The sequence below is a fragment of the Herpailurus yagouaroundi genome, unplaced genomic scaffold, assembly GCF_014898765.1.
Source record: "Herpailurus yagouaroundi ecotype Mexico unplaced genomic scaffold, PumYag 552, whole genome shotgun sequence".
Classification (NCBI taxonomy): Eukaryota; Metazoa; Chordata; class Mammalia; order Carnivora; family Felidae; genus Herpailurus; species Herpailurus yagouaroundi.
Window position 1 is genome coordinate 45,714 of NW_024412769.1, and position 24,695 is coordinate 70,408.

Consider the following 24,695-nt stretch of genomic DNA (forward strand, 5'->3'; position numbering starts at 1 on the left):
CAGCCCAGCTCAGCCCAGCTCAGTTCAGTTCAGCCCAGTTTAGCCCAGCTCAGCCCAGCTCAGCCAGGTTCAGCTCAGCCCAGACCAGTTCAGCCCAGTTAAGCCCAGCCCAGCCCAGCCCAGCCCAGCTCAGCCCAGCTCAGCCCGGTTCAGCCCAGCCCAGTTCAGCCCAGTTCAGCCCACCTCAGCCCAGTTCAGGCCAGCTCAGTGCAACTAAGTTCAGCCTAGCTCAGCCCGGTTCAGCTCAGCCCAAGCTCATCTCAGAAATGCCAGCTCAATCTGGTTTAGTCCAGCTTAGCTGAGGACTGCTTTGGGCAGCCCAGTGTAGTCCTGTACAGTGTAGTCCCAAAAGCCCAGTCCTGGGACTGGCCAGAAAATGTCAGGCCACCAGACCGGCGTGACTTCGCCAAAGCCATCTTATCCAGGAATCCTGTACAGCTGAGCCTAGCTCAGGGTCAGTGCCTTCTGGTGCCCATCCCTACCTTTCCCAGCCTTGTGTGTCCTTGGGGATTTCTCCAGTGGAATCCCCTATTTTTCCATGGCCCGGTCCAGTCTCAGCCAGCTCTTGGCCCCCAAGCATTATCAGTCACTACCACCTCAGTTTCCTGGGTAAAATACTTCCCGGCAAGTTCAAATTCACCAAGACATTTTATAAGGACTGAGGAGTGTTTGCCGTCATCAGAGTGAAAACCCGTCTTTGCCTTAGAATAGGCAGAGACTTTGCTTCAGAAAACTGTGCTGGGGACTCTCCCCATGGGGCCTTCACTCTCCTGGGTACATGCCCTTAGCTGGTCTTCTCCCTTCTGAGTCTAAAGTAGGCCCCCAACTTTAACTAAATTTCCTCTAAATAAAAATCATCATTAAACATGACCAAAAATGCATCTCATCTGAATTTGCGCATATAATGCTGCTTTTTGTCCTGAAGCTTTTCACAAGGCGAAGGCTACTTTCAAATGCACAATAATGACCTCAAATCCGAAGCTGCGTTTATGACTCAAAGATGGCATGAAAGGCACTTTGTTTATGTTAGAGCATCTGAGCCATAGAATCCATAGTTAAGAAGCCAGACAATGGCCACTCAGGAGTCATACAAATAAATCTCATTGTTTCCCTGAGCGATCTTAAAAAATGACTCCTCCTCAAGCAGAAACCAAAACACCACACACAAACTTTCCGGAGCAGCAAATTTGGCAGCCGGGACTGCCTCTCTCTTACCATTTTGGCTCCCTGGTCACCAGACAGTCCCGTGGGGTCTTTGGTATTGAAGAATTCCTCCAAATCCATTAAAATTGGCTCTTTGATGAATAGCCAGTTGGCAGAAGCCACGGCAGCCCCGGGGGGGCGGGGGGGGCAGGTGGACCCTCCACTGGGGCTCCTTCAGCTCAGGAGCCGGCCCGAATTCCTTTCTGATTCGAGACCTGACTGGGCTTCCTCTTACTCCAACAACCAACACTCTTCACTGAAATCATTCAGGACAATCAGCACACACGCTTCGCCTAAAACATGTCCCAACAAGAGTGCTCGGAAAGCAGTCTTGAAAGTGCTGACATGAATGAAGGCCACTTTATCAGGATATCTAAATGCTTCTTAATCACGAAGAGAAAATCAACCAACTTAAAATATTTAGAACACAGTAATTATGAAAACAATGCTTCGGGGTGTTAGAAAATGTTTGAGATTAATGACCGTTTGAGGAAATAACTAATTTAAAAAGTTAACATGAATGCCTTGATAAACTGTCCCCCAGACTTCTCATTTCTTACATGTCTTAGTTTCAAAATGAGTATAAATGAGATGTTGGCAAGCGAAGACTGAAGAATTAAATTCAAATCGTTAAAAAAGGAACTGTTCCAGCTTCTGCCAGCATCTCAGTCTTATTTTAGAAATGCAAATTATGCAGGTGTTGTTTTTCAGACTCGCAGGGCTGAGCAAAACCTCCCGAAAACCATTTCTTCGTAACCATAAGCTATAAATTTGCCAAGTCTGTTTACTTGTTTCCCGAAATAGACCGTCCCTGTGACCTGTTTCCGGCCACCTGGTGCAGGTGTCCGGCCCCACACGCCGCCTCCTGGCCAACTCCACAACACCACTTCCAGAATAGCTGAATTAAATAAAAAGTAAACTAATTCATTACTGTCAGAACTCAGCTCTGGGTAGGGGGGCCACAACACCGTGTTGCTATGTCCTGTATCTACTCCAGAAAGACATGATTCATGCTTGCTAATTGACTGATAGGATTAAAAAGTCTGGCATGCTCGAAAATCTCTCACATTTTTAAAGTCTCAGTGGTCTTAATTATTTTTCTCAGGAGCCACTTCAGACACACCCTGTCCTTTGATAGTTATCGCGCCTCTCACAGGGAGCAAGCTGTCTTCTCCCAGAAGCTGCCCGCACTGAGCCGAGCTCGGTGGCCCCAGGCCTGCCCTTCCTAGGCGCCTAGTCCTTGCAGTTGACCAAGAATTGTAAGCACAGAACACCACTCCTCATCCCGAAAAAAGTCTTTCACGGCGCGCTCTCTGTGCGGCATTCTCGTGGCGCTCCAAACACAGCTGCCCACACGCACTCGTGAGCCGACACCAGGATCCAGATAGCGAGACCTCTCCTGCCACAGCCACACTGTCCTGTGGCCATGGGGGTCCTGGCAACTCACCCACACATGGCCTGTCCAGCCTCCGGCCCCTCTTCAGGGGCTCAGTTACTGCCCCGGACATGCTGGCACTATTCCAGTTTTAGAAAAGCATCAGAAAATCAGGAGGCTCTGAAATCCCTAAGGCACCCAGCTCTCGTCCCCTCCCGGCCAGCCTGTCCCTGGCGGACAGTCCTGAGGGCCAGCCATCGATGCCCAGAAAACCCCACAGACAGGAGTAGAAAATAAAGGCCCCAGCAGGGCCGCTCCTACCTGAGGACACTGTGACTATGGTTCCATGGCCCCAGAGATCGATACCGTAGTAATCACAGTGGTGAAGTCTCCATTTGCACCCATCAAAACCCTGGGGGCCTCACCTGGCATCGCCCCCTCTGGAGGCCTGCACTTCCAGGCCGCACGGAGGCCGACCCTCCAAGTCACTGTTGTCTGGAGGGTCCTGGACCCCCTCACTGGCCCTGGTCCCCACACCCCACTGCCCCTGAGACCCCATGTCCTGGCCTGGCCCCTCAGAAGCCAGACCACCGCCTGCCTGGGCCGCCCGACTACAAACCGCAGCCCCGAACAGGAACTCAGAAGTCCAATCAGCCCCAAGGGCCACTCCCCCGGACGGCAGGTGCATCAGGGCCACAGACCCCAATTATGTTGATTATACCACAGTCACGGGGGCCCCCCAGGAGGCTTCAGTTACGTGGCCAGGCCACTCAAAGGAGCCGCCTTGTCCCCAACTGTGGAAAGGTGATCTCCAGCCCCGTGTCTGGGGGACCCTGTCTCTGCCTCCATTTCCTGGCCTCCAAAATGCCCCAAACCCCAGATCTCCCCAAGTGCAGCCAGAGTGGGAAGGGTGAGGACCCACCTGAAGACACGGTGACCAGGGTCCCGGGGCCCCAGTAGTTGACCCAGTTGTCACATTGTGACAATGTTGGTGGGGCCCCAGACAAGAAGTGGGGCCTGGCTAAGGCCTCTGTCCACCTCAGATCACAGCCAGTGGGGCTGAGAGGACCAGGTGGCCCCTGAAGCTGAGGGTGGCTGAGGTCCCCGGAGAGCCTGGCCACCAAGCCAGCCCTAGGTCCGAGACCCTGGCACCCTCCGTTTTCTCCCCAAATGCAGCCAAAACCTCCCGACAGAGAGAGGAGAGGAAAGCCGGGAGGACTCACCTGAGGACACCGTCACCAGGGTTCCTTGGCCCCAGTAGTCAAAGTAGTCACATTGACACGGGCCCCGCTAAGGGGTGTACAAAAACCTCACCCCCTGACCACTGCCTGGCTTTCTGAATCCTCAGGTGTGAGCCCCCTCCAGCCCTGGACACGGAGCCCCCTCTGCCAACCTGCCTTCCACAGGCCGGAGGCCCCGCTCCCTGCAGAAAGGCCATCGGCAAGGTGGGAACCCCACAGCCTCAGAAGCAGCCCTCTGGGCTCCCCAGAAGGCCCCACACAGACCAAGGAGCCTCCGGATATTTCTTCCTCAGCCCCGAGACAGAGGGAGCAGACAGAAAGTCATCTTACCTTGGGAGACGGTGACCTGGGTACCTTGGCCCCAGATACCAAAAGTATTGCACAGGGATACAATCCCTGCTTCTTCCCAGACAAAAATCTTCCCTGGCCCCTTGCACGGGCTGGGACTCATTCCCCAAGGATGCAGCGGACACAGCTGGCTTCCCTGCCCCCAGCCACCCAACCCCAGGGCACGAGGGAGGCAGGCAGGGGTGCAGCTACTCGAGGAGATGGTGACTGGGATGCCCCGTCCCCACATGTCGAGCTCATAGCGACTCTAGTGTGCCAGGCCAGCCCCGAGCACACAAATATCCAGGCCTGGCCCCAACCCTGCTCTGCCACAATTTCTCCTTCCAGCCAACACCTGTCCCCGGGGCTTCTCTTCTCTCTGCCGGCTCTCAGCTTGCTTACCACCAGGGGCCCTGTCAGCTCTAAAGGCTAGTCCCTAATGGGGCTGGGGCCCAGCAGGCCTCAGGCACTCAGCCCATGGTGGAGCTGTGACCGGCCCAGGGACCTGGCCTGAGGCCCCCAGAGCAGGTGCAAGGGGGACTCACCTGAGGAGACGGTGACCAGGGTGCCCTGGCCCCAAAACTGGAAGTAATCATAGGCACAGTGAGCTGTCCCTGTGCTGGGGACTGCAGAACCCCCCACAGCCAGGGTCCCCAGGGAGCCCCAGGAACTAGAAAGTCTGTTTTCTGCTTGAAGAGATGATCCACCCTGGGCCCTGGCATGTTCCTTCCTGACCTCAGTCTCCTGGCCCGGGCTTTGGATGTCCTTCCCGACACCCGACTCCCTTTGGTCCCGAGGTCACGTTCTCGCTGCTCTGCCTTCCGATGACCTTCACTGCCTGGGGCCCAGTGTTGCCCTCCCTCCCTGAACCACTGGCCAAGCTGCGCCCCAGCACCCAGTCCGCTGCATACACCATGCCTCCCCCGGGGCCTTGGCGACCCAGTCCGTCCCTCTGGCTGGAACGCGTCTCTCTGTCATGACCACTTGGGAAATCCCCTGGCCTTCTGTGACCAGCTCAACACCACTCCCTCCCCTCCCCCGGCTTCGTTGGGTTGCCCAGCGACTCCCGCCCCTGGCCCTGCAGTGAGCCCCAGAGAATGAGCAGCTGGCCGCCCTGGGAGCGCTCTGGCACTGGGTTTCTGTAGAGCTGTCGGTCACGGTGGCCCTGGTTAGCACTATGGTTCCTGGCTTAGCCAAAACCCCACGGGCTGTAAGGCAGGCGAGGGGGAGCTTGGTGGTGGGCCACAGGGCACACAGGAGACCCGGACCTCCATCCGCCATCATTCCTGAGTCATGAGCACACAATGATCAAAATGTTGAAGGCCTCCCCTGCGCATTTTCCTTCTTTCTTTCAGAAATAAGAGCAGATCCAAGGCTGGGTCCATGAGCCACCTGCATTTGAGCTGTGTTGTCTGAGAACATCCCCAGTGGTGGCCCGTGGGCCCCACCCAGGCTCATGGTTGACCAGAGAGGTGGGCCCCATGGGGCCAGAGTCTCAGTCTGTGAGACTGCCCCTCCTCAGCTCACACAGGTAGAGGCAGCAGCATCTACGTCGTTAACTCTGCCCACTCATGTCTTCTGTGGACCAGGACTCCCAGGAGGCCAGGGCCACACCAAGCCCTTCATGCCCCCGGGGAGAGATGTCTGTGTTCCCACCCATCAGACCTGGGGCTGAGTGCCGGGACCCACAGGCTCCCATGGGCCAGCTGTGAGTGTGGCGGGTGTGTGTGACAGGGCAGGGGGAGACAGAAAGGAGACAACCAAGGACTGGGAGGGATGATGAGACCCTGAGGCTTGTGGCTGAGCAGGTGAGGGAAGGGCATGCTAGAAGCACATGTGTCTGTGTGCCTGTGGGTTTGGGTGCATAACTCCAGGCACAGGGACAACCAGAGCCCTGATCCAGGCTGGGCTGTGGGCCTGGAGAAGAGTGGCAGGTGGCTTGGTTGTAGATGGACGCAAGATGGCCTATGTGCCCTTTGAAGAAGCTGAGGGTCTTTCTCTGGAAAGTTCTGTCTAGTATGGCATGGAGGATGGATGTGGGCTGGGCTGGGGCCACCAGGAGTAGGAAGGCCGTGGGGCTGTGGGAGGCAGAGGGCAGGGATGGCAGGCGTGTCTGCGGTGGGGCTCCCAAGAAGCAGGACAAAGGCTGGGGCTCCAGGTCACTGGCCTGGTCTTTGGGAAATGGGGACAATGCTGGAGGTGTAGGCACAGCAATGGTGCAGGTGGTGATGTTGGCCTCAGGTGTGAGGTGCCGGGGAGACCCTGCTGTGATGCTGGGGTTCAGGACCTCTCCAGAAACAGCCGGACCGCAGCATGTGGACAGTGTCCGGGTCTGGGGCAATGAGGGTGAGCCTGGGGAGTGCTGTGGGGATGCCCTGTGTGAAGGCGGATAGGCTCAGTGGCCTGGAGGTGTCTGTGGAGGAAGCAGGAGGGGGAGGAGAGGCAGGGGTGAGGTGGGGAGAGTGGAGTAGGAACAGGGACTCTGTAGCCTGAGTGAGAACTGGCCAGTCCTGGGGACCCGGGGGCCAGGGCAGACTGAGGAGTGGGGCATGGCCTGTGCCTTCTCCCCACTGCCATGCCCAGCCTCCAGTGCCTGCCCTCCATGGCCCGTGGGGGTGGCTTCTGGCTTGCAGACCGGGCTTCCTGCTGCCCCAGCCCCTTTATGGAGGCTCTTTGTGCTGTGGTCTTGGCTCTGGGGCCTCCTGTCTCCTTTTAGCGACCAAAGGGCAAGGTCTGCTTCTGGCCCTTGAGGAAGCACCTGCTCTGGCTTTCTAGGGCCTTCCGTTCCTGGCTGGGGCAGGGAAGGTGCCCTTCATGCCCTGCTGGCCCTCCCCCACAGTAGAGAGCCAGCCAGGCTGCAGGCATCGTCTGGCCTGCAGAGGACCCAGTTCAGCTCTTGTAGACCAGTGTGTCCTATCGGGCCCCTGGGCAGGGTAGGAGCTGACCTCAGCAGAGCTCTTTGAGCCTTCTAGAAAGATCTCTGACCTGTCATCCCTGGTTTTTCCTGGCAATCCATGTGGAGTTTGGGCCGGGGCAGCTGTGGTGGGTCCTGAGCCTGTAAACCATGCTGCTGGCTGTGGTCATGCCCAGGCTGGGCTCCTTCTGCAGCATCCCACAGCCCAGTTCCAGGAGCCTGCCCTTGCCCCTCTCTCCACCACAAGCACATGTCAGGGAAAGGACATGGGTGTCACAGGTGGGTGCCCCAGTGATTGCCGGGCATGGTGTCTGGATCGGTGTAATGAGGTGTCCAGAATGGGGTTATCTGCTCAGTCTTCCAGGCTCTGCCCATAGCTTCAGCCTCCAGGGGCCCTACCCCTTCCAGAATGGAGACTGAGAAGGTGTCTCCTGGCTCGGCTGCTACGAGCAAGACTCCAGTGGAGCTGAAGGCTGAATCCCTGGGATGGGAGGGGAGGGCACCCTGTCACTCAGCTCCTCTGTTAGTCATGGCATGTCCATGCAAGTGCCTCTGAAAACAGCCAGCGAGCTAAGAGCTAAGAGCTAAGAGCTAAGAGCTAAGAGCCAGTGAGCTAATCACACTCTAGGGTCGCATTCCCCCAGGATCGGACACTGTGGTAGACCAGATGGCCAGAATGCAAGTAGTTGAAAACATTCCTAATGTGCACAGGGAGAGGCTTTGTGTCTGAGATTTGCCTTGATGGCCTCTGCCATCAGGGAACTTACTCCTGAGCACTTTCCCCCAGAAGGAAGGTCCTTATGCATGAGAAACACGACAGGAAAGTCCTTCTTGCTTCACTTGTTAGACCAGAAGCAACACAAGAGCAAATGGCTGCTGCCGCTGATAAACCAACAGTTGTGAGAAGCCACCAAAGGGAATAGAAAGGAACGAGAAACTGAATTTCCCTCCTCAAATACCCTATGATGAACAAAAAAAGAGTAAAAACCAGAAAGAAGGCAAGAGCTTACAAACAAACAAACAAACAAAGAAACAAAATGGGTGGGAACACAAACTCATGCTACTGTCAAAGAAAGAGCGAGAGTCCAGTGGCTGCTGGCACGCTCCCCACTTCACCCTTACAGCCCACAAGATGCAGTGGGGAGTTAACAAAGCCCGGAGAAGGCCCATATGTTCCTCCCGTTCCTGAGGGAAGGGGCTGGCCACGGGGTCCACATGCCACAGGACAGAGCACTTTCAGTGCACGGGAAAAAGGATCCACAGCGTCAGTCTTCTCAGTGAGTGAGGAGTCAGGACAGGAGTCTGCCCAGATGCCGAGGCTATGGGGTAGTGGTTGGGGGCCTCTGTGGATGTCTGGCTGCTCCTCCGTGGTGACAGAGGGGCTGCTGCCGGCACTGGCTCCTGAAGCAGGAGGGACGGCCAGGAGCAAATGCACTCTCATTGTCAGTCTGGCTTTTTGTTCAAGAAAGGAAGCCGCAGCTTCTCCTGAATCTCCTTGTCCAGACCATATCCTTGTGTCCATCTGGGGCCTCCATCATGGTCTTGTCCCCCGGACCTAGGAGTGTTGGTTCTCTCTTCGCTGGGGTCCAAGAGCACATACTGCTGGATGGACACCTCATTTCAACCTGCTCTCTGGCTGGCATGGGAGCTGCCACAAGGACAGGGAGGGCGGCCACAATGGGCCATTAGTGATGGAAGCAGTGGCTCCAAGGCTTGGGTACTCAGGGCAGTACCCCTCCCCCCAGAGTAGGACAAGCCTGTCCCTCTGGTCAGTCCCTGCAATGACTTGGACATTCACAGGACCTCAGAAATCATGACATCTCCTTCTCCCCTTCTTTTCCTGAAAGCTGGGCTGAAGCAGATCAGGCCAAGCTCAATCCTCAGCCAACGGCACTGAGGGGTGTCTGTGGCACGATGTCCCCCTTGCCGTTCCCTCGCCATTGCTGGCATGCTCTTGCGGGGGCGGGGGGGGGGTTCCAGCTGTATGCACTTTTGAGGCAGTGTTCAAGCTTTTCTCTTGTGGGCTGTCCTGACTTGGCCTCAGAGGCTCTCACCCCTTTCCCACTGTCCCCACAGACTCCTGTCATCAAAGGCTCCCAGCGAGGAGTGAGTGAATGGGAAGAGCCAAGTGGCCTCGGAATTCTTGGGGCGCTCCCAATGGCCATCGGTCAAGGCTTGGCACCTAAACTGTATTAGAGAAAGTGGATGCTCTTTGGATAAAGGGTCTGGGTGGACAGAACCAGGAATCATGGCTCCCTCAGTTACCAGAGCATGAAGACAATGAGGGGCCGCCACCACAGCCACTGACCCACCAGAGTTGGCCTCTGTGTGGTGAGTTGCTTTCCTGTTGGTGGCTCCCTAAGGCCCCTGCAGTGGGTAGACCAGCTGGTTTTCTTGGAGTAGGGAAGAGGCAAGGCTGTGCAGAGGTGCAGCTATGTCCTGCTCCACATTTACCACGATTTTCCTTGGAAAGACTCTTGAATGCTCTGAGGCTTAAGATCCCTCATATGCAGAAACACAGGTAATAGCATCTTGCTTACGAGAGTCTTGTGGGATTAAGAGGTAGTGATGCATAAGAGGCCCCTGGTGACAGGAACTCACAGAGAGAAGATCTAAGGAGAGTCATCAGCTATGACATGGAGGCTGAAATATTTGCCTCCATAAAATTTAAAAGTCATTTTATTTTACTTTATTTCATCACGATGAGTGCATTCCTATCTCACCTGCCCCCTCCCCTGCCTTTCTGTAACCATCACTTAGCTCTTTATAGATAAGAGTGGTTTTTTTTTTTTAATTTAGGGAGAGAGGTTAGGGGGAGAGGCAAAAGTGGGGGGAGAGATAGAGATAGAGAGAGAGAGAGAGAGAGAGAGAGAGAGAATCCCAAGAAGGCTCCATGCTGTGCATGGATGTGGGGCTTGATCCCAGGACACTGGGATCTTGACCTGAGCCAAAATCAAGAGTCGGATGCTCAAGTGACAGAGCCACCAAAGGGCCCTAAGAGTCTGTTTTTTGGCTTGTCTCTTTTTCTTTGTTCCTATGTTTTGTTTCTTAAATTCATATATGAGTGAAATCATATATTTGTCTTTCTTTGATTGACTTATTTAGCTTAGTATAATTCATTCTAGCTCCATCCACATCCTTGCAAATGTCAAGGCTCCATTCTTTTTCATCACTGAGTAGTATTCCATTGTATACATATACCACATCTTTATCTGTTCATCAGTTGGTGGACATGTGAGCTCTTTCCATAATTTGGTTATTGTTGATAGTGCTGCTATAAACATTGGGGTGCATGCGCCCCTTTAAATTAGTATTTTTGTATCCTGTGGGTAAATACCCAGTAGTGCAATTCCTGGATCATAGGGTAGTTCTATTTTTAATGTTTTGAGGAATGTCCATACTGTTCTCCAGAGTGGCTGCACCGGTTTGCATTCCCACTAACAGTGGAAGAAGGTTCCTGTTTCTCCACATCCTCGACAACACTTGCTGTTTCCTGAGTTGTTAATTTTAGCCATTCTGACAGGTGTGAGGTGAGGTGGTACCTCATCGTGGTTTTAATTTGTATTTCCATGATGACGACTGATGTTGAGCATCTTTTCATGTGTCTGTTGGCTACCTGTAGGTCTTTGGAGAAATGTCTGTTCATGTGTTCTCCCCATTTTTATATTGGATTATTTGTTTTTTTTTGGGTGTTGAGGTTAAGTTCTTTATAGATTTTTGATACTAACCCTTTATGAGATATGTCATTTTCAAATATCTTCTCCCATTCTGTCAGTTGTCTTTTAGTTTTGTTGATCATTTCCTTCACTGTGAAGAAGCTTTTTATCTTGATGAGGTCCCAATAGTTCATTTTTGCTTTTGTTTCCCTTGCCTCTGGAGACATGTCTAGTAAGAAGTCACTGTGATCAAGGTCAAAGATGTTGCTGCCTGTTTTCTCTTGTAGGATTTTGATGTTTTCCTGTGTTACATTTAAGTCTTTCATCCATTTTGAGTTTATTTTTGTGTATGCTGTAAGAAAGTGGTCCAGTTTCAATCTTCTGCGTGTTGCTGTCCAGTATTCCCAACGCCATTTGTTGAAGGGACTGTCTTTTTCCTATTGGATATTCTTGCTTGCTTTGTTGAAGATTTGTTGACCATATAGCTGTGGATCCATTTCTGGGCTTTGTATTCTGTTCCATTGACCTAACTGTCTGTTTTTGTGCCAGCACCACACCATCTTTAAACTTTTTTTTTTTTTTAACTTTTTAAATTTATTTTTGGGACAGAGAGAGACAGAGCATGAACGGGGGAGGGGCAGAGAGAGAGGGAGACACAGAATCGGAAACAGGCTCCAGGCTCTGAGCCATCAGCCCAGAGCCCAACGCGGGGCTCGAACTCCCGGACCGCGAGATCGTGACCTGGCCGAAGTCGGACGCTTAACCGACTGCGCCACCCAGGCGCCCCTGCACCATCTTGATGCTTGCAGCTTTGTAATGCGGCTTGAAGTCTGGAATCATAGTGTTTCCAGCTTGTCTTTTCTTTTTCAAGATTGCTGTGCATATCTGCCATCTTTTGTTGTTCCATACATATTTTAGAATTATTTGTTCCAGCTCTGTGAAGAATGCTGATGCTTTCTTTTAATATAATTTATTGTCAAATTGGTTTCCATACAACACCCATTGCGCATCCCAACAAGTGCCCCCCTTCAATGCCTATCACTCACTTTACACTCTCCCCCACCCCACATTCACCCTCAGTTTGTTCTCAGCATTTAAAACTCTCTTATGATTTGCCTCCCAATCTCTCTGTAACTTTCTTTTCCCCTTCCCCTCCCCCATGGTCTTCTGTTAAGTTTCTCAAGATTCACATATGAGTGAAAACATATGGTATCTGTCTTTCTCTGCCTGACTTATTTCACTTAGCATAACACTCTCCAGTTCCATCCATGGTGATGCAAATGGCCATATTTCATTCTTTCTCATTGCCAACTAGTATTCCATTGTATATATAAACCACATCTTATTTATCTATTTGTCAATTGGTGGACATTTAGGCTCTTTCCATAATTTGGCTATTGTTGAAAGTGCTGCTATAAACATTGGGGTACATGTGCGCCTATGCATCAGCACTCCTGTATCCCTTGGGTAAATTCCTAGCAGTGCTATTGTTGGGTCATAGGGTAGGTCTATTTTTAATTTTTTGACGAAACTCCACACTGTTTCCCAGAGAAGCTGCACCAGTTTGCATTCCCACCAACAGTGCAAGGGGGTTCCCGTTTCTCCACATCCTCTCCAGCATCTATAGTCTTCTGATTTGTTCATTTTAGCCACTCTGACTGGTGTGAGGTGGTATCTCAGTGTGGTTTTGATTTGTATTTCCCTGATGAGGAGTGATGTTGAACATCTTTTCATGTGCCTGTTGGCCATGTGGATGTCTTCTTTGGAGAAGTGTTTATTCATGTCTTCTGCCGATTTCTTCACTGGATTATTTGCTTTTCCTGTGTGGAGTTTGGTGAGTTCTTTATAAATTTTGGATACTAACCTTTTATCCTATATGTCATTTGCAAGTATCTTTTCCCATCGGTTGCCTTTTAGTTTTGTTGATTGTTTCCTTTGCAGCACAAGGGATTTTTATCTTGATGAGGTCTCAATAGTTCATTTTTGCTTTTAATTTCCTTGCTTTTGGAGATGTAAGAAATTGGAGGTCTCAATAGTTCATTTTTGCTTTTTAATTTCCTTGCTTTTGGAATAAGAAATTGCTATGGCTGAGGTCAAAGAGGTTTTTCCTGCTTTCTCCCCTAGGGTTTTGATGGTTTCCTGACTCACATTCAGGTCCTTCATCCATTTTGAGTTTACTTTTGTGTATGGTGTAAGAAAGTGGTCTAGTTTCATTCTTCTGCATGTTGCTCTCCACTTCTCCCAGCACCATTTGTTAAAGAGACTGTCTTTTTTCCATTGGATATTCTTTCCCGCTTTGTCAAAGATTCGTTGGCCATACATTTGTGGGCCCAATTCTGGAGTCTCTATTCTATTCCATCGGTCTCTATTCTATTCCATGTTTCTGTTTTTGTGCCAATAACATACTGTCTTGATGATTACAGCTTTGTAGTAGAGGCTAAAGTCTGGGATTGTGATGCATCCTGCTTTGGTTTTCTTCTTCAATATTACTTTGGTTATTTGGGGTCTTTTGTGGTTCCATACAAATTTTAGGATTGTTTGTTCTAGTTTTGAGAAGAATGCTGGCGCAATTTTGATTGGGATGCATTGAATGTGTAGATAGCTTTGGATAGTACTGACATTTTAACATGTTCTTTTGATCCATGAGCATGGAAAGTCTTTCCATTTCTTTGTGTTATCTTTAATTTCTTTCATCAGTGTTTTATAGTTTTCAGCCTACAGATCTTTTAACTCTTTGGTTAGGTTTGTTCCTAGGTATCTTATTGTTTTTGGTGCAATTGTAAATGGTATTGATTCCTTAATTTTTCTTTCTGTTGTTTCATTATTGCTGTATAGAAATGCAACAGATTTTTGTATGTTGATTTTATATTCTGCAACTTTGCTGAATTCATGTACTAATTCTAGCAATTTTTTGGTGGAGTCTTTTGGGTTTTCTACATAGAGCATCATATTGTCTGCAAATCGTGAAAGTTTGGCTTCTTCCTTGCCAATTTGAATGCCCTTTATTTCTTTTAGTTGTCTGATTGCTGAGGGTAAAGATTCCCACACTATGTTAAATAGTAATGATGAGAGTGGGCATTTCTGTATTGTTCCTGACCATAGAGGAAAAGCTCTGTTTTTCCCGATTGAGGATGACATTAGCTGTAGGATTTTCATATATGGCCTTTATGATGTTGAGGTATGTTCCCTCGGTCCCTACTTTGTTGAGGGTTTTTATCAAGAATGGATGTTGTACTTTGTCAAATGCTTTTTCTGCATCTGTTGAGAGGACCATATGGTTCTTATCCTTTCTCTTATTAATATGATGTATCACGTTGATTGATTTGTGAATATTAAACCACCATTGCATTCTGGGAATAAATCCCACTTAAACATGGTGCATGATTTTTTAAACATACTGTTGGATTTGGTTTGCTAGTATTTTGTGAGGATTTTTGCATCCATGTTCACGAGAGATGTTGGCCTGTGGTTCTCTTTATTGGTGGTGTCTTTATTTCATTTTATTATTAGGGTAATGCTGACATCATAGAATGAATTCGTAAGTTTTTCTTTCTCTTGAATTTTATGGAACAGTTTGAGAGGAATGGGTATTAACTCCTCTTTAAATGTCTGGTAGAATTGGAGACTGAAATCTCGTCATGAGAAAACGGCTGCCTTGGCTCAAATGTTTCTGCTTCTCCTTTTCTGTGTGATGCTCATGAGCTGTTTGTTTTGTTTGTCATCTTGTCCACAAGTGCTTCCCCTCAGTGGACACAGTAAGACCACTCACACTTGCTGAGAGGACAGACGTGTTAGTCTCCATCCTATCCTAGCTGTTCATGTCATGATTCCTGCTTTTCAACTCCCAAAAGAAGTTTTCCATTTCAAGCTGCCCTTCTCTGCTCTTTGAGTATGCAGTGGTTGCTCTGTTGTGACAACGTCCCGCAATGTGTGGCCTCCGCTCTGCGAGGTGTGCAAGCCCTGGCTCCTTGTCATGCCCACTTCCTTCCCGCCTCTGGTCACAAGGTCCTCCTCGGACCTCTGCTCTCTTACTAAACAGTGTACCTGGCTCTGCCTCCACCCCTCCCACCTGGGTCCACCTCATTGACGTCCTTGGGCAGCTAGCTCTCCGTGTGCAGCCGCGGCTGTCACCTGCCCTGACCTGGCACTTTTGCTGGTGGGGAAATTTCTGCTTTGTCGGGACAGAACCCATCTCCTCTCTGTTCAGTCTCCCCAGCCGCTTGGGTCTCAGCCTCATGTTTTAACCACATTAGTATTTTCCACGGGTTTTGTGGCCCCAGCTTCTCCGTGCATCTATTGGTGGCTGACGTATTTCACGAGCAATTTTGCCATGTGGGGGTTATAGAAACCTATTCACTGGATTCTTGAATGTTCAAACTGTGTTTCAGCAGTGTTACTTTTTCTTGTTGTTGATAAGGCACTTTATTTCTAAAACTGAGACGTAATTGACAGATAACGTTGTGTAAGTTTAAGGTGTCCGCGTATGATTGTTATGGCAGAGCTAACACCCCATGGGGGGTCACATAATTATTTATTTTTCGTGTTGGGAATAATTAGGACGTGGTCTCTCAGCAAGTAGGAAGTTTACGATACAGTATCGCTGACTGCACTCCCTAGGCTGTGCATCGGACCTCCAGAACTGTTTCATCCACTAGTCCTAAGTTTACACCCCAAACCACGTCTCCCCTACTCCCCCACCTCCAGCCCTTGGTTGCCATCTTTTCACCTTCTGTTTCGAGGAGTTCGGCTTTTTAAGTTTCTGTACATAAGTGAGATCACACAGCGTCTTTCTGTGGCTCGTGTCACTCTGCATAATGCCCTCGAGGCCCACCCGTGTGGGCCGACAGCAGGATTTCCTTTGGGTGGCTGAGTGACACAGTCCACAGTGTGGGCTCCACGTCTTCTCTATGTGTCCGCCCGAGGTGGACACTTAGCTTGCTGCCACGTCTTCAGTGGCCTTATTCTGGAAGGACAGACAGGCTCCCGCCTTCCCCTGTGACCTGTCGTGCTGCTCACGGCTGCCTGGCGCTGATCGTGGGGTCAGAAGTGGAGGAGCCTGTGTCTCCCCTTTCTGAGGAGTTCGTCTTTTTTAAGATGGAATTCATACGCTCCCTCCTGGCACAGGCACAATCTGCGGCCGACAGGGAGCCTCGCGCGCCTGAGACGAGGGACCCAGCGTGCCACGGCCGGCACGCTGCGTCGCGGGGGTCCCGGAGGACGCTGGTCACGTGTGCGCCCGTCCTCCGGTGCGCGTACGCGCCTGCGCGGCCTTGGGGCCCCGCGCGTCACCGCCACGCGCACAGCGTCTTCCTTCGTCCCCGAGGCCGGACCGTGCGTGTGTCTGACGGCCGTCGCGGGCGTTGTGTTTCCCGTCACAAGTCCCGCTGCTCCGTTCATTGCTTTCCACTGGTGACGGATGATCGGGGGGACGTGTCCTTCTGTGGCCCGGTTTCCCTGGGGACTCCTCCTCCGGTGCGGGTGCGGCTCGCTGCTGTTCTCCCAATGCCGATACTGTGCCAGTTCACACTCGCACTCGTCGTCTCCCGAAGTGACCCCCTGGACGCGCTCTTTTTGTAGCGTCTCGCCGGAGGGAGGACGGGGCGGACGCCGGGGCGGGGCAGCCTCGGGAGCTCCGCGGCCCGGGGACGGGGGACGGGGACGGGGTGGGCGGGCGGCTGGGGTGACCCGCGCTGGGCACCGAGGGGCCCTGCGGACCGCGGTCCCCCCCCCCCCCCCAGCGGGTCGTGGCACACGAAGCGCTGGGACCAGGGAGAGGTGTTGGTGGGCAGAACGCCGGGCCTTCTCGGCTGTCCTGTGGCCTCCGTCACGTGGGCTCTGCAGGTGTCAGCGGCTCGTGGCTCCTCCCTGCGTCCTGTGCATTCGCGTTACCTCAGTCTCCCTAGGGTCACTAAAAATGGACGTTCCCCTCGCCACGATTCTACATGTGTGTCTCCGCCGATTCTGGGAAGCTGAGGGGCAAGTGCTGTGTGTGGGGGGGAGGGGGAGGGGGAGGGGGGAGGGGGTCCCGGAAGGAGGAAGTCACAGGCGGTGGGAACTGCGAGCCTCTACCACGCCGCCCAGGAGCTCCTGGGACTCAAGCTGCTTCCCCTCCTTCTCCACTCGGCTCTGCGTCCCCAGAGGGGATCTGTATCCAGTACCCGGCCCGGCTCTCTGGCCTCCGGTCCAACCAGCTCCGGGCCCCACCCCCGCCCCGGCAGGTGCAGCCCCCCTCCCCCCCGCCCCCTCCCCTGGAACATCCCCAGGGGGACCTGCTGCTCCCCCAGCTCCCCGCCTGCCCGCCCGCTGGTGGCCTGGCCGCATTCGTGCCTCTCTCCACCCTTTACTGCTGCCTTTGGGGTTGGTTAATTAAACAATACTTTCAGTATTTCATTTATGCTCCTCTGTTGGCATCACAGCCGCTTCTGCCTGACAGTTAGTGACGACTGTACGCTCGTTGTACCGTGTTCATGGCTCCCACACATGCACACGGCCCCCCGCCCCCCCAGCAGGCTCTTTTACTTAAAATGGGTATGTCTTTTGCATGAAACCTTCCAACTATCTATTGGTTGGATAAAGTTGGTCTTTATTCAAATAAATAATTTTATTTCCAACAGTCTGTATTATCTGTATTGAATGTTGGTTGTATATGTGCGTACATTCATAGGAAGATTTTCTTTATTCAGCTTGTATAATATAGACTCGAAAACATTATACTTTTTATAATTAAATATTAATGTCTTACATATGGATTTACTCTGTAAGGAAGAATTGAAGGGGTTAGTCCCCCAAGTTCACGCACATGGAAAATATATTTGAATGCCCGTGTTTTGGGTCATAAAATTCTTGAGTCATATTTTCTCTCCAGCAGAGTTTTATGGGCATAAATAAACTTTCATTTTCTTTTGAGAAATCAGGTCAGATTGGTTCTCGTCTTGTCAATGATCTGATCTCCTTTTGCTTATTTCGAAGTTGTCAATTGCAAAATGAACAAATCTTTTAGAATTTCTAATGTTTACTCTTAGAGAGAGAGAGAGAGAGAGAGAGAGAGAGAGCAGGGGAGGGGCAGAGAGAGAGGGAGACACAGAATCCAAAGCAGGCTCCAGGCTCCGAGCTGTCAGCACAGGGCCCGACGCGGGGCTCAAACTCATGAACCTCAAGATCGTGACCTGAGCCGAAGTCGGACACTTAACTACCTGAGCCACCCAGGCGCCCCTCCTGACTTTTAGAATGTCTAAAAGAAAGAAGAGTTTTACCAGAGCTCAAGTGAAGCCGCTGCTGGGACCCACACTCGCTCTGGAAGCAACCTTTAGTGTGGGGGATTCTCACACGAAGAGCCACAGATCTTCATGAACGAAGAACATTCCAGAAAGTCACCGACTCATGTCCTGTTTCCAGTACGTGCAAGGCTGCAGTCTCCAACCTTATGGGAACGTGGGGAGGTCTTACTCTTATCTTCCTGTTTGCAACGTTTCCTGCAGGTTATTTGCCGCTGAAGCAGACGTATGGCATGTGCTCAGGGCAGAGAAGGAGCCCCTGCTGGGAAGTCTGGTCATGTCATTCTGGCCTTGGTCAAAGTAGAGCCTTCCTGGGCACTCAGGAAGTGCCTTAAAACTGAATATCTCCTGTATTTTATTGAGCCCAGTAACTGTATTGACTGCTCTGGGTTGTTTTTTTCCTGAGAAGTTTAATAATGTTCTGGAACACTGTTCGAACACTGTTTCGAATCATGTTGGTTGGTTTAAGATTCCCTATCGTCTTTCTGCAACTGGCCGGGGACTGGTGGGACTGCAGTGAGGGGCAGCCCCCAGGACCCCCAGGGGTGAGCATGTGTGAGGTGTGCTGATGGGCTTCCACAGGTCTCTGGCGTTGGGGGTGTGTGACCTCTGAGGTTTCCATGCAGACGGCCCGCAGGGTGACACTGACTCCAGGGAGGAGGCTTCTGGGTGGAGGGACCCCCCCCCCCCACACACACAAGGCCCCCCTCAGAGCCAGTGTGGGCCTCGTGAGTGACTGTGGGATTTTCTCTGAGAAGGGGAGGGCTCTGGGAGGGTTTCCAGCAGGTGCATGGGGTGGGGGAGGGTCCAGAGAAGGTCTTGGAAGGTCTGCTGTTGCCACCTAGGGCGGTGGGGTGCACCGGGAGGCGGGGGTGCACAGGCGGGCCATGGGCCCCAAGCAGGCCATGCACAGTGGGCTGTGTGGTGTCCTCTGAGTGTGTAGGGCTTCACAGTGGAGCCTACAGGGTTTGGGGTGGATTAGACACGGGGAGTGAGACAGAGCAGCCGTGAGTGTGGGTGGCCACGGAGACGGAGCAGGGGGTGTGCGGTGGTGGGGCAGGAACCCGCAAGCTCCAGGGAGCTGCCAGTGCCCAGGTGGCGTGTGGGCATCTGGTCCCTCCAGGGCCAGGACCATCAGTGTGTAAATGGTGTTTGAGCCGGAGGACCGGAGGACGTGGAGGGATGCATGCAGGAGGACTAGGACCTTCGTGCGGGGTCCTCGGTCAGGAGTTGGGGGGAGGGTGGGGGCAGCGAACGGACACCGGCCAGGGAGGAGAGGCCAGACTGCAGACGCCTCAGAGGCCAGGAACGTGCCTGAATGTGCGGGAGGAAGGCGGGGGTCACTTATCTGCAGCTCACGGGCTTGGGTGTCCCGGAACCATTAACCAAACCCAACTTACCTGGGACCCAACTTTGATTTCTCTGACTTAAATGGTCTTCATGCTTTCAAACCATTTATTCTTTTTTTTTTTTTGAGTCTTTTAAAGCATTTTTATTTAAATCTGTAAATGTGCACAGAGGACGCAGGATGTCCCCAGGCCTCTGGCTCTGCACAGGAGTATGCTGGAACAAGGAAACAGAGTGAGAACATCCTACTGCATTGTGGGACAGAGACATATCCTCATTATAGCTATTAAATGTAGGTAACATTTGTCTAATTAGCCCTATTGTAGGGGTGTCTGGGTGACTCAGTCTGTTAAGTGTCTGACTTCGGCTCAGGTCATGATCTCACGGTTCTTAGGTTTGAGCCCCACATCGGGCTCTGTGCTGACAGCTCGGAGCCTGGAGCCTGCTCCAGAGTCTGTGTCTCCCTCTCTCTCTGCCCCTCCCCTGCTCACACTCTGTCTCTTTCTCAAAAAGAAATAAAAAAAATTAAAGAATGAATTAGCCCTACTGTAGTTGTCTCCTTTTACAAAATCTTGCATTTATGCATCTAACCTACAAAATGTGAAAAACGCTCTAGAGAGTTGAAGAAAGGAGTTGGAATGAATCACCGTCAGAAGACAGGAGATATATTTTAAAAATAGAGTTAGGTGTTTCCACGCACACCACGAAAAGGTCCTGCTACCGGTCAGTCCTAACTGCAAATAGTCCTGTTTGATTAAGTAACAAGATTCATGCAACAGAAAAGAAAGTAGCACCATAGAATCTGTAAGTTCAAATAAACATCCGTTCTTGTTTTTGTGTGATGGTGACAGGTATGTGTGCACCTATGTGCTACCTGTCCCAACATGGTGCCGTCTTTTGTTTGGTGTGACTGTGTCCTTGTTGGCTGCCTGTGAAGGCGGCCTCTTTGGGGACCCACACACATGCAGGCAGGTGGGGGGGGGCAGGCTTTTCTCTTATTCTGATCAAAATAGGAGATGACCTCAGCTTGGCAAGCAGGTAGGGAGGGAGCCTCAGACTGGGGAGACTGGATGGGACCCACAGCATAATCCCAGTGGGGGTGGTGGCTGGGAAGCTCCTCCATGGGGATCAGTCAGGATGCGTAAAATAGAAACCCCACTGCACCAGCTTAATCCTCCCGTGTGAGAACAGAGGAATCTGTCAACACCACTGGGGGCCAAGATTTCATCTATATTTTTGGCCCACTATCTTTAGTAGGTGAGCAAAGGGGCTGCTCACCTCTGGGCCTTGCATCTATATCCCAGGATAGGCAGGCAGCAAACAGCAAAGTATACTCTGGAAGCCTCCTTCTTCCCAAGTAGATCTCACTGGCCTCTGTGGGTCCTGTGGCCACTGGGCTGCAGAAGAGACTGGGAGGTGCCGGGAAGTTGAGGGGAAAGTGGATATCAGCTGGGTGCTGGGGTGGCCTGCCCCACACAGACTGTGTGGTGAGGGCCTGTAAGAGCTAAGCCCAGCAGCCTGCAGCCCCCTTCAGCATGTGGCCACCAATTCAAAATGGCGCCAGGGAGCATTGGGGTCATGACCCCTGTGTGTCCAGGCCTGGCTGTGGAGAGTTGGGCTCACCTTGCTGGGTCGTGGGGATGGCTGTGGGTCGAGGTCACGGGTGCCATGCCGGTGAGCTGGAGGGTCCTGAGGGGTCCCTGCAGGTGAGAGTAGGGGAAAGCAGCAACAACCCCAGGAAGGGTGGGCCAGGAGGGGGCAGGGTGACCGCGGGTGCGTGTGCATGTCACCCTGAGGCTGCTGGGCTCGAGGACCAGAGGGGAGAGTGTTTGGGAGGTGGGGGGTCCCTGTGAGGGCCTTCTCAGTAATCAGTCTTGCGGGGCTGGGGAGGGAGATCTGTGGACCGTCGTCTTCTGGAAGGTGGGGAATGGTGTGGCCTCCTTTCTGGCCTCTGGCCGAGCAGTGCGCCCTGGCAGGAGTGCGTCCTCATCCAGGGCTGCATGGGGTTCCCTGGGACCCTCCCCAGAATGGTTGCATCTGGATCTGCAGATCAGTAAGATTCCTGGGGTAGGGGGCCTGTGTGCACTGAAGCTTGAGGGTGCTGACCTTAGGGACCTGGAGAAGTGGGGCTTTTGTCCCCTGCCTGGGGACAGGAGCACTGACTTGTTGGTGTCCTATACTGCTGGGGGCTCCAGGGCTGGGGCGTGCTCCTCTGTGCCTGGGCCTTGCACATCTGGGTCCCTGTGTCCCCTTTGCCCGCTGCATCACCGCCTAGGACCAGGGCTCCTGAAGTGCAGCCCAGCTCTGTCTTGGGCTCCAGCTTGTTCCTGAATGACTCAGGCTCCCCCATCTGAGGCTCCCTGTCCTCCCAGAGGGCATCCTTGCTAGCCCCTCGGTCTCCGTTGCCAAAGTCCTGGACGCTTCTCCTCTCCACCTGCAGCTAGAGTGCCTGGTCCTCCAGGAAGGGGCCCTGACTGACCCACACACTCCAAGCCACACCCTGTGCCCCCCTTTCTCAGTGTCACCTGTACGTGTGCAAACGTCTGCATACCCTCAGGGCCATGTGTGCCTGCTGTGTCACACCCCAGGGCCTGGCTAAGTTCCCTGGGCTGATGAGTGAGGGAGTGAGCGAGTGCAGTATTGTGGTGCTGGGAGTGAGGGAAGAAATATAGAGTTGACCAGAGGAGAGAAACTGCAGGGAAATCCATGGAGGGAAACCCCAGCTTTAAGGTAAAGTACCTGAAAACCTCCCAAGCCTGAGTGCAGGGAGGGCAGGGAGGGGAGGGGAGGGGTGTGGAGGAGTGCGGTGGGACAGGAAGGAAAGGCAGGAGGGGGTTTGCTGCCCTGGAGCTTATCTGCTTCCTGCCTGGGACATGTGGTGCTGAGCCCAGGGAGCTGCGCGGGAACAGGGTGCCTGGAGCCTGGCTGGCTCTGCCCCCAAGACCGGTGCTGGCCCGTGGGGACCTGGGCTGGATGAGCCTTCACCCAGGAAGGGAGGTCTCTGAGTTGGGGGCTCCAGGCCCTCTGGAGACTGGCTCACAGGTGACAGGTGGGTGGGTGCAGGCTGGTGGAGGGCCCCAGTGAAGGCAGAGCTCCTCTTCCTTGCTCCACATGGTGGGCTCGGGCTTTTGGGAGTCCTGTTGTGGGCTGGGGGACCCTGGCTTCCCCGTGTGGCCGAGTCCTCAGTGCTGGGACAGGGGCTCTTGAGGACCCAATGGCTGCAGCATGGGGGCCCCAGGGAGAATGCTGCCTGGATGACCGTCCCCACAGGGGAGGGCACTGGGCTCAGGGGTGATGGGCAGAAGGGGCACACGGGTCCCTCTGGGTGGTCTTCCTGGTGCTGCCTGCTTGGCGGCCGGTGGCTGACGGGCACCCCATGTGCTGGCCGCCAGCCGGGCATTCCTAAAGGGGCCTGAGGCCTGGCTGGACTCTGTCCAGCAGTGGCGCCTGGATGACTGACGTGAGGGGTCATGCTTGCTGACCCCTGCCCAGGGCAGCAGTGGCAGGAGCAGATGCTTGTGTCTCCCTGAGGGACACAGGCCTTGAAGGTCTGCTCTGGAGGGTGAGGACAGGGCCCAGCCCCCCCAACCCCCCGCCCGGCCCAGCCTCTTGTCCTAACCCGGAAGCGGGGAGGCTGAGGGGCGTCCAGGGCTATCCAGTTACCCCAGGAGCCCGCGGACACCTCCTGGCTGGGGGCGGGGCTCCCCTGTCGGACAGCTAGCTCCAGGCTGGGCCCCCAGAGCCCATGGGGACAGTTTTGGCCACAGCCAACATCTCAGTGCTAGTTCCCACCGGACACAGTGACCCCGGGCTGCTCAGAATACTCCAGGCTCCTCCTTGGCCGTGAGGCCCCCGCACGGAGGGATGGACTGCTGGGTGGAGGTATTCTGTCTGGCGGGGCCTGTGGGCGGGTTTTATGAATGGCCTGAGGCACTGTGAGCCCACCCGCTACTACCCACTCTGCCTCAGGCCTGCACAAAATCCACCAAGGACCCCAGGTGGGGAGGCTGCACTGGGCAGCCTGTCTCCTGGAACAGGACCCTCCTCAGGCTATCACTGACCCCCTGAACTGGGTGGGAGGATGCAGACCTCAGGCCGGGAGGCAGGCCCTTCTGCTGGTGGACCCACTTGGGGGCAGGGGTTTCTGGCCTGGAGGGTGTCACTGTGGGACCAGCTTCCGCTATACCACCATGACACAGACTGACTCATAAACCTCCTGGCCTGCTGGGGGCTCAGCCCCCTCCTGGGTCTTGTCTGATAGATGAATGCTGGGGGCTCAGGCCCCTCCTGGGTCTTGTCTGATGGATGGATGCTGGGGGCTCAGCCCCCTCCTGGGTCTTGTCTGATGGACGGACGCTGGGGGCTCAGCCCCCTCCTGGGTCTTGTCTGATGGACGGATGCTGGGGGCTCAGCCCCCTCCTGGGTCTTGTCCCATGGATGGCGGGGGGCAGGGGGGCTTCTCCATGCTGGACACTCCCTCTGAGCTCTGGAGTCTGGAGTTCCAGTGCGTGAGGATTCTGGGGCACGTTCAGCCCAGTCTGGTGTCTGGTTGAGCCCCATATGGGTGGGTGGGCTCTGAGGCAGAAGCCAGCCTCCCCCAGCCCACCCTGCGTAGAGCGGGGCTGCAGCCTGAGCCCGGGTCTGGTGGGCTGGCCTCCTGCTCCTTGGGCTCTGGGCCCCCGGGCATGTTGGGTCCGTCCTGTCTGTGAGGGGTCTGCTGCTCAGCCATGCTGGCTGGTCAGTGTCAGCCAGAATGGGATGCCTGAGGGCAGAGGGGCAGAGGGCTCAAGGAAGGGCTTTTGGGTCTATCCTGGGCCACTGTGGGGGTTGTGACACCTTGAGAGGGTCCCGTACAGAATCTCCCCTCCCTCCCATTCCCCCTGGGGCAGGGGTGTGGCACCTCAGCCCAGCTCCCCCTGCAGCAGCCTCAGCCACTCCCCTGCACTGGCAGTGCCCTGTACACCTGCCCTCCACCTGGCAGGTGCGGGGTCACGGGCGCCGGGACTTGGGAGCCGGGCCAGCACCCTGGGCTCGGCCCCGGGCTCACAGAGCGCTCGGCAGGGGGGTCAGCTCAGATCTCGGTCAGGTTCCGGGCCTGAGCTGCCCCCGCCCCAGTCACTGTCTGGTATCTGCTCTGCAGGAGTCACAGTGCTGTTGGATATCATGGTGGGGGAGCCCGGCTCCCCATCCTCTGTGGCTTCCCCTCCCCGGAAGGGTCTTAGCACAGCACGTGGAGGGAAGAGGAGGGAGAGCTCAGGGAACAGGGAGAGGAGGTGAGGGCTGGGGGCCATGGGGAGGGCTCCCTGCAGAGGGCCTGCCAGCTGACTGTCCCCCGGCCACGTGCCCAGGCCCGAGCCC

The 24,695-nt window shown here is 53.8% G+C and overlaps 1 gene segment (V, D, J or C); it reads right to left on the minus strand.

The window, feature by feature from the left end:
- Nucleotides 1-24,066, minus strand: part of LOC121023334 (Ig mu chain C region membrane-bound form-like) — a 31,484-nt gene extending 7,418 nt beyond the window's left edge. The window contains 4 exon segments of the C gene segment in view: nt 4,692-4,941; nt 20,961-21,037; nt 21,501-21,777; nt 23,944-24,066. Of these exon segments, the coding sequence occupies nt 4,692-4,941; nt 20,961-21,037; nt 21,501-21,777; nt 23,944-24,066 (727 nt within the window).
- Nucleotides 24,067-24,695: the final 629 nt, after the last annotated feature.